Source organism: Octopus bimaculoides, chromosome 9 (genome assembly GCF_001194135.2).
Source record: "Octopus bimaculoides isolate UCB-OBI-ISO-001 chromosome 9, ASM119413v2, whole genome shotgun sequence".
In the NCBI taxonomy this organism is placed as follows: Eukaryota; Metazoa; Mollusca; class Cephalopoda; order Octopoda; family Octopodidae; genus Octopus; species Octopus bimaculoides.
In genome coordinates, this window is record NC_068989.1 from 79,212,676 (window position 1) to 79,223,255 (window position 10,580).

The following is a 10,580-nucleotide window of genomic DNA, read 5'->3' on the forward strand; positions in this document are numbered from 1 at the left end:
CTGCATCAGTGAACAGGTCACGGTCTCAAAGCAACGAAGATATTTTGACAAATTAAATTTAAATGTTGAAGTGAATCTAACGGTTTTTGTGTGTTATTTTAAATGGCTTATAAACACCTTCCACGCTGCAATTGTTTTCATTCCAGCACACGATCTCAGATCAGGTCACTTGCTATGCAAGTACATCTCCGTAATATATATAGTTTTAGAGAAAAGAACCAAAGTTCTTTCTAATATTAATTTAATTTTAAGTTTTGATAAATTGAATTTGAGTTTTTACCTGTAAATTTGGATTTTTATCCCTATTATTATTATTATTATTTTATATATATATATATATATATATATGTATGTATGTATGTATTATATGTGCTGTATTGTATGTGTTGACGTGTGTGTGTCATTGTCTATTTATTTATTGTGTAATTGTTCTTATTGGTTCTGTGCTTACAGGAGATAGGCTACACATGCGGTCTGCAGGTAAAGATCGGCATGGTCATGAAATGCAGCGTCAACAGGACAAAGAGAAAGAACGTGAACGACGTCTGAAAGACGAGGTACGAGAAGCACGCAAACGAGAGGAATCTAGACGAGAAAGGTAACTGCATGAATTTTTTTTTGTCCTTTTTTTTTTCTTGATGTCTTAAAATCCATTTTGCTGCTGATTAACTTGCAGTTAACTTACACATCTATGTTATATATAACTGTGCAGCATGATAGGTTGTGGTAACTGCCTGTTTTGTTGCTCTTTCTTTTTTCCATTCGATTTTTCTTTTACATGAATATATATCTAAATTATTTGTATGGAGAGCTGGATTGTTAAATAGGTGGTAACTTTATGATTTATAGTTATAAAACCATTTTATTATATTATGGCTATGTTTACAAATTTTAAAGTGTTTTTTTTTTTGCCTCTAAAATCCATCTGCTGTGAATTATTTAAACACAAGGTCAGCAATTTTCGAGGGGAGGGGTATGTGGATAGAATCATCTCCAGTACTTGACCGTACTTTATTCATTGATCCTGAAAGGCACAAAGTGACCTTAGTGGGGTTTGAACTCTGAACATAGAGAGCCAGAACAAGTTTTTCTGATGCTCTAATGTTTCTGCCAATCCACTATTTTTTTTATCATGAATTTTAGTGGTAATGATATCCACAATGAATTATAATAATCAGTTATGAAATTGTCAGTGTTGTTTTTAGTACCTTGTACCAGATTTGGTCTCTGATCTCTGGCTCTTACATATCATTTCTAGTCTGGTAGGTGATCCTCTATCAGACATGTTTCCATCCTTTTCTTACTTATTCCATTACTAGGCTGTTGTTGTTGTATTTAAGATCCAGGCCCTAATTGAGTTGACCTATGACCGAAAGCATTCCAACTCTGACCATAAGCACATCATTTTCATCATCATCATTTAACATCTGTTTTTCCATGCTGTCATGTGTTGGACGGTTTAATGCAGTTGTTCTCAACCATTTTTTTGCCTATGGAACCCTTTGATTTCTGTTTTGCTCTGATAGACCTCCATAGCCATTCTATTCTTTTATCCTTTTATTGGTTTGTCATCTTGACTGTGGCCATGCTGGAGCACCGCCTTTAGTCGAACAAATCGACCCGAGGACTTATTCCTTGTAAGCCTAGTACTTACTTATTCTGTCGGTTCTCTTTTGCCAAACCGCAAAGTCACAGATGACATAAACACACCAGCATTAGTTGTCAAGCAATGGTGGGAGGACAAACACACACACACATTCACGTTAGGCTTCTTTCAGTTTCCATCTACCAAATTCACTCACAAGGCTTTGGTCGGCCCAAGGCTATAGTAGAAGACACTTGGCAAAGGTGCCACACAGTGGGACTAAACTTGGAACCATGTGGTTGGTAAGCAAGCCAGGAATTTACTCTTTTACTTGTTTCTGTCATTTGACTGCGGCCATGCTGGAGCACCACCTTTAGTCGAGCAAATCAACCCCCAGGACTTATTCTTTGTAAGCCTAATACTTATTCTGTCGGTCTCTTTTGCCGAACCGCTAAGTTACAGGGATGTAAACACACCAGCATCGGTTGTCAAGCAATGTTGGTGGGGACAAACACATACACACATATATATATATACATATACATATATACAATGGGCTTTTTTCAGTTTCCATCTACCAAATCCACTCACAAGGCTTTGGTCGGCCCGAGGCTTTAGTAGAAGACACTTGCCCAAAGTGCCACGCAGTGGGACTGAACCCGGAACCGTGTGGTTGGTAAGCAAGCTACTTACCACACAGCCATTCCTACACCTATATTGTATAAAAAAGACTAAAATATTTTGTGTGCTGTAGAAGTACAAGCAATTAATTGCACAGATTTTAGCAACAAAATCTAATATGGACTTTAGTTGGGGACCTCAGGTTTGGCAGTATTGAGCCAGCTGTAGGGCTGTGTCAAGCTCCAAAGTCAGCTTTTGGCATGGTTTCAATGACTGGACCCCCTTCATTAATGCCAACCACTTTACAGTGTGTATTGAATGTTTCTTTTTGTTGTTGTCGTTGTTTTGTTTTTGCACAATCAGTACTAGTGACGTCGCTGAGTGACTTGCAAGACATGGAAAGAACAGGAAAAGCTCCCTCAACTAAGTGGAGGACGGTATGTGTGAGGCAGGGGTTGGCTTTATGCCAGGTGTTGAAAGGCTGAAGTATGATAGGGGGACAAGTAAAAGTGTCTTCTTATAGAAGAGATAAACAGCCTCCCTGCTTTGTATAAGATTGGGTGGGAGTAGTTGGGTAGAAGATAAAGATGGTAGTGGTGGAGTGCTGGATCAAACTGTCAAGGTACCAGAAGGTAAGCATGGACACTGGATTGGGGTGAGGTCGGGTGGTGGAAAGAGAAGGTATGTAGTTTCATAAGAGTGAGGGGGAGAGTAACAGATGGTTTGAGATGAGGGTAGAGGTGACCGTAGTGAAAGCATAGTACATCTTGCCTTGGGAAGTGAAGTTCTCCACCAAACAGCCATGCTAGAATGTATTTCTCTTCTTTTCCAATACTTTTACTTGTAGAACAGTTTTGCTGTATTACATGTAGTCTGTTCGCTTGTTAGATAGCAGGAAGGAGAGAGTGAGAGAGAGAGAGACAGGAAGATGAAGACAGAGAAGTTCTTATGTAACTTTGAGTAGAATTATCAAATAGAAAGCTACAGATTACATTCTTTTATATTTGTTTATAATTTAGGCTCAAAGCTAGCTATTTTTAAGGCAAGGAGCTTTATCAACTACACTGATCCCAATATTAGACTGATACTTTATTTCATAGACCCCACCAGAAGGAAAAAAGATGGGAGTTGACCGTAGCTGGATTTGAACTTGGAATATAAAAAATACCAGAAGAAATATTACAAAACATTTTGTCCAGCACTCTTGTGATTCTGACAGTTTTTTTTTTTTTTTTTTCCTAAGATTATTACTTGCGTTGGTTTGGTCATGTGATGTGTATGAACGATGACAGCTGCGTAAAGGAGTGCTGAGCTCTAATTGTGGAGGATACCTGTGGAAGGGGTAGGCCCAGGAAGACGTGGGACAAAGTGGTGAGAAAGGATCTTTGGACACTGAGCCATCGGAAGATGTGGCGATTTACTGTACTTGATAAGATGTATCAAGCTAAGAAAAACTCGCTGTCTTCCTTACATACAGGCTTGTTCTTTCAGGTGCCAGTGCCCCTCAAAAGGCACCTGTGCCAGTGCTGCATAAACACACCCGTGCTGGTGGCATGTAAAAAGCACCCAGCACATTCTGGCAAGTGGTTGGCATTAGGAAGGGCATCCAACCATAGAAATCATGCCGCAACAGACATTTGGGGTCTGGACAGCTCTATGTCACACCATCCAACCCATGCCAGCATGGAAAGCGGATGTTAAATGATGATGATGGTGATTAATGACTTGTTACATTTTGCAGATTTGAGTGGCTGTGTGGTAAGTAGCTTGCTTACCAACCACATGGTCCCAGGTTCAGTCCCACTGCGTGGCACCTTGGGCAAGTGTCTTCTACTATAGCTTCGGGCCGACCAAAGCCTTGTGTGTGGATTTCGTAGACGGAAACTGAAAGAAGCTCGTCATATATGTATATATATATATATGTATATGCTTGTCCCATCCAACATCGCTTGACAACCGACTTTGGTGTGTTTACGTCTCCGTAACTTAGCAGTTCGGTAAAAGAACCCGATAGAATAAGTACTAGGCTTACAAAGAATAAGTCCTGGGGGTTGATTTGCTCGACTAAAGGCGGTGCTCCAGCATGGCCGCAGTCAAATGACTGAAGCAAGTAAAAGAGTATACACATTAATGTATTAGTTTCATATTTTGGCACAAGGTCATCATTTTCGGGTGAGGAGATTATATTGATCTCAGTGCTCAGCTGGTACTTATTTATCGATCTCGTAAGGATGAAAATCAGTCTCAGTGAAATTTGAACTCGGAGTGTAATGACGAATGAAATACTGTTAAGCATCCTGCCTGACGTGCGAACAGTTCTGCCAATTCATCACCTTATATACATTAATGTATTGAAGTGCTTTTAATTATTAATTTTTCTATATGTGACAGTGGATTTTCATTGATGAGTTCATGAACCTTGGTTCTTTTCCCTAAAACTATATATTTATATATGTATGTTGAGGCATATATATGTGTGTGTGTGTGCGTGTGTTGGGGCAAGTGAAATCGAAACTGAACCAAATTCGATGACTGGCACCTGTGCCAGTGGAGCGCTAACAGCACCATCCCAGCGTGATCACTGCCAGAGCAGTGGTCTGACTTCTGTCCCAATGGCACGTAAAAAGAACCATTTGAGCGTGATCGTTACCAGCGACGCCTTACTGGCACTTGTGCTGGTGGCATGTGAACAAAACATTCGAGCGAGGTCGTTGCCAGCGCTGCTGGACTGACTCCTGTGCAGGTGGCATGTAAAAAAAAAACCATTTGAGCGTGGCCGATGCCAGTATCGCCAGACTGGCCCTCGTGTCGTTGGCATGTAAAAGCACCCAGTACACTCTTGGAGTGGTTGGCGTTAGGAAGGGCATCCAGCTGTAGAAACTGGTGCAGCCATCTGGTTCGCCAGTCCTCAGTCAAATTGTCCAATCCATGCTAGCATGGAAAGCGGACGTTAAATGATGATGTAGAGAGAGAGAGAGATTTGTGTGTGTATGTTCACATTTCATGGCTGCAGCTTTACTAGTCACCGCCTTAACAAAACAGTGACGTGATGTTTGCATTGCCTGTTCACATTATGATTGATGATTGGAAGAGTATCGACCCATAAAAATGCAGCCTCAAATATGCCTCCATCCAACCCCACTAGCATGGAAAGTGAAAGTAAAGTAAACAAATGAAGAACGCCATCTTCATGTGGTTATTGATTAATGAGATAAGGTTTAACTTATTAAAACCTACATAAGATTTACAGGTTCTCTGATTTAATATTGACTATAGGGGTATGGCTGAATGTTTGAGAAAATTGCCATTTGGTTTCGGGTTCAGTTCCACGGCATGGCACCGTAGGGAAGTTTGTTCTGCTATTGCTAAGAACCAACCAAAGCTTTAAAAGTGGATTTTGTAAACAGAAACTGAAAGAAGCCTGTTATGTGTATGTATCTGTCTTGACATTGTGCCATAGTTGTCAACAAACATTACTCTTATACTAATGGTGTCATTCACTTGCAATCTTCTGTGAAAACATGTCTGGCCTTTGTGCTGTTCATGTTTGAAGCACTAAGGGAAATGTTTCTTCGTATAGAAACAGGCATGGGTTGGCAATGGAAAGGGTGTCCAGCTGTAGAAAATCTGCCTCAATGAATTTTGTCTGACCTGCACAAGCATGACATGATATATGTTAAAAGAATGATGTTGAAGTTGATTGTAATGTGGATTACAAGATATCACATAACACTTCATTTTAAGTCATTCAAATTTTTTTTTTTTTTCTTGTGGAGATAATTTTCTCTGCGTATATGGTCAAAAGGCCTTTGACTTTTTGTTTTTTTCCATAGTTTACTAGAATTATAGTGTTAAATTGCTTGAGGTGTTAATACATTGTGTTCATAAAGGTGGCAATCTGGCAGAATCATTAGCATACCGGACGAAATGCTTCGTAACATTTCAGCTGTCCTGTTCTCAGTTCAGCTGCTACCATGGTTGACTTTATTTTGCATCCTTTCGGGGGTTGATAAATAAATGCCAGTTATGCACAGGGTTCGATGTAGTCTACTTCCCCTCCCCTCAAAATTGCTGGCCTTGTGCCAAAATAAGGAATGGATATATAAAGTACATATGGGTTGCTTGTTCATCAAATTATTGGTTACTTAGTCTCAAGTTAGGCCTATGGTCAAAACCATGCAGCCATGACCATTGTTTTTGCATGCCGAGAACTACCTTATCTGATGTGTCCTTCTGTCTTTAAGATGGATGTGTGTATGTAATTTTAGTAAGAGGAAGATTTGGCTACTATATCTAGCAAATGTAAAGAGACTATGTAGAGGCTCTTGTTGATTTCTATATACTACTTAGTAGTTTAGGGGTATTTTGTGGTTGGTTGGTAGGTATGTAGGTTTAAAACCTCAAAGGAAATTTTCTCAGGATGGATCCTTTCAGATTTGTCTCCTCTTGGATTCTAGTTACAGGTTATGTTTTTCATTTTAAATGTTATCAATAGACATTAAAATAGTTTAATTGTTAAAAACAGTATTTAAAAATATACAAACATGAAGAAATCATTTAGACAAATCATGTCATTGTTGTTATTTTTCTTTTTGTGTGTGTCTGTGCTTTCTTTTTCTTTTTTTCATTTCATGTTGTCATCATATCCATCTCTTCATTTCAAGACACAAGTATTTACTTCTCCATAAATATTCCACCTCATTTACTGAGGTGTGCCACCAAAGCCCACTCAAAGCCACTATAACCAAGCTCAAGAATAACATCTCAGCTCATCATCGTTTTTTTCATCATTTCACCATTTTCTTTTATTAAAACACTTCTATTTGTTTTTGCCATCTCATCTTCACACCAGCTTCTTCACACAACTCGTCGTTACTGATGAAGGCCATTGGACCTCAGAACATTTGAAAAGTCGTTCGTTAATTTCCTCATGATGTATGTCTATTTCTCAGTGATGGCATGATGTCAACGAGTCAGCTTCCTTAGGCCAAAAGCAGAATGCTGCTTTGTCTGAAAGTAAAACCTGATATTCCTTTTGGTTTTCTCTTATATCATTCATGTTCCTTTGAATTTTATTTTCATTTTAATTTTTTAAAAACTTCTATTTCTTTCTTACTTCTAAGAAACATATTTCTCTCACTGAATGTATGTTTGCTTTCACTAAAATTATCTGTGCACCTTTTCACTTCCTTGTGTGATGCAGAGTAATTCATTATATAGATATGTGTGCATGTGTATGTCTATACATGCACACATACATTGTTGTAAGGTATGCAGAAAACATAATCGGTATTTTTAAGCTTTATATTATAGACACACACTTCCTCAGTATTATAATAAACAACACAATATGATGTTTGTTGCATGTCCTTGTATACTCCAGTCATACATGTTGTATGTAAGCAAGGTGGTATACCAGACTAAAAGAGGATAGAGGGCGAGATAGTAGGATAGTGTTCGGCACACTTGATTTTTTTAAAATCATGTTCATATATATATATATATATATATATATATATATATATATATCATCATCATCATCATCGTTTAACGTCCGCTTTCCATGCTAGCATGGGTTGGACAACTTGACTGAGGACTGGTGAAACCGGATGGCAACACCAGGCTCCAATCTAAATTTGGCAGAGTTTCTACAGCTGGATGCCCTTCTTAACGCCAACCACTCAGAGATATGCAAACACATATATATGTGTTTGCATATCTACACTAGCATGGGAGAGAAGCTAGGTTGTACCTGTAATAAACCCAGACTGAGTGCTCATCCATTTAACCTTTGGTAACATAGAGAAAAGGGCATCACACATACAAATATTTTAAATAGACTTGCTGTTGGTGCTACCCTAACAATCTAGAGTTCATTGAATTAGTTCTAAATTCGAAATTAAATTAATTAGCGTTGAAGTCGGTTTTAGCGTCACAAACATTAACTAATTAGCTCAGGTAAATAAAGAGGTGTAATTGCTGTAAAATATATCTAGTGGGAGAGACAGTTATTTCGACATGTTCGTCTGTTAAGCTCTAATATTTTTGCCATCATTTTTTTTCTTCTTTTTTTTTTTTTTTTTTTTTTTTTTTTTTATGCTGTCATAATGGTATTTGGCTAAGAACTGATCTTCAATCCTGCGAGGCATGTTGTTCTGAAAGATCAAATTCCTAAACTATCCAAGCAAAAGTTTGCATTTGTAAAACCCTCTCAGTATCTGCTTTGTACACTTTACCTTACACTTTCACCCATCAATGCATAAAGTTTAATTTCCATTCTCAGTTTATTACAACTTAATAACACGAAAGATAAAAAAAGTGAGGGTGATAAAAGTTACAAAACTTCTTACCAGACAGGCATGGCTGTGTGGTAAGAAGTTTGCTTCTCAACCACAAGGTTCTGAGTTCAATCCCTACTATAGCTTCAGGCCGACCAAAGCCTTGTGAATGGATTTGGTTGGCAGAAACTGAAAGAAGCCTATCTTATGTATGTATGCGTGTGTCTTTGTGTTTGTTTCCCCGGCACCACTTGACAACCAGTATCGGTTTGTTTGTATCCTCATTGCTTAACATTTTGGCAGAAGAGTCCAATAGAATGAGTACTAGGCTTTAAAAAAAAAATTAGGTACTGGGGTCGATTTGTTCAACTGGGATTTTTCAAGGCAGTGTACCCAGCGTAGCTGCAGTCTAATAACTGAAACAAGTGAAAGATAAAAGATATTAGTTTGGGTTCATAAAAAGTTAAAATTAAAGCACTTCATGTTTTATGATTGCCTTGTTTTGTGGGGACACCGAATATTAAAGGGTTGATCTGCTGGTATTTTAAATCTAACTGAAGGAAAGTTGTTTCTTTCAACTCTAGGTTTATGGCTTTTCATTTCTCATGGCAAGAGATTCAGTAACTGTAAATCCAGGGGCTCTCATCTGTTTCTTTGTCTATGGACCCTTTTGATTAATATTTTTGATTACGTTAATCGTGCAGGTGGCACGTAAAATACATCAGTGCAGGTGGCACATAAAATACACCAATGCAGGTGGCACGTAAAATACACCAGTGCAGGTGGCACGTAAAATACACCATTTCGAGCGTGGCCGTTGCCAGTACCGCCTGACTGGCCTTCGTGCCGGTGGCACATATACGCACCCACTACACTCTCGGAGTGGTTAGCGTTAGGAAGGGCATCCAGCTGTAGAAACTCAGCCAAATCAGATTGGAGCCTGGTGTAGCCACCTGGTTTCACCAGTCCTCAGTCAAATCGCCCAACCCATGCTAGCATGGAAAGCAGACATTAATCGATGATGATGATGATTAACATTTTATTCTGGTGGACCCCCATAGCCATTTGATATTTAAAAACTAGTTTTATCGATATTTCTTTCAAAATTCCTATTTAGTTTTTCACACGTTAGGGGAAATGATGACAGAAACTCAACTCGTTACATATTTTATTTAACCCAGTCGGACAAAAAGCTAAATTAGTCCTTGGTAGGATTTGAATTCTGATTTTCAATAAAAAAAAGAATATATTTAGCTAAACAGCGCTGGTATTTAATCCTTCATGTTATTACTGCTACTCTCTCAACACTACCTGCTAAAAAATAGCAATAATAATAATAATGATTTCTTTTATTTTTTTTAATAATGATTTATTTTAATAATAATAATAATATTAATAAGTTCCTTAAAATTTGAAATTGCAAGAGGTTGGAATATGAAAATTGTTAAGGTTGTGCCTCTAATAATCGGTGCATTGGGAACTGTAAGCAAAGAGACAAATCAATAATAATAATAATAATAATAATAGTAATAATAATCCTTTCTACTGTATATGGGGGAATGAGCTTGTTGATTACATCGACCCCAGTGCTTGACTGGTACTTAATTTATTGACCCCAAAAGGATGGGAGGCTAAGTTGACACTCAGTGGAATTTGATCTCAGAACATAAAAAAACGGGTGAAATGCTGCTTAGCATTTCGTCTGGTATGCTAATGATTCTGCTAGCTCTCCGTCTTAATAATAATAATAATAATAATAATGATTTCAAATTTTGGCACAAGGCCAGTAAATTTAGGGGATAGGGATAAATCAATTACATCAACCCCAATGTTCAACTGGTACAACAACAATTACAATAATGATAATAATAATAATAATAATAATAATAATAGAGTCAAAATTAAAAGAAGAGTGCCATTTGCTATCTTGTGAACAATAGTTCGACATCTCGCGTGTCTTCCACTGGTTCAAAAAATAAATTTGTCAATCTACTTCATTTTGGTTAATATAGAAAGGATTGAGGTAACTCCTCCTGAAGATATAGAGTCAAAATTAAAAGAAGTATATTGACAAATTTATTTTTTGAACCAGTGGA

General features: G+C 37.9%; 1 protein-coding gene across 1 annotated transcript in view; it reads left to right on the plus strand.

The window, feature by feature from the left end:
* LOC106872191 (cyclin-dependent kinase 11B-like) overlaps positions 1 to 10,580 on the plus strand; it is a 73,779-nt gene that overhangs the window by 17,345 nt on the left and 45,854 nt on the right. Inside the window, 1 exon segment of the mRNA XM_052970804.1 lies at positions 454 to 598. Coding sequence (XP_052826764.1) covers positions 454 to 598 — 145 coding nt within the window.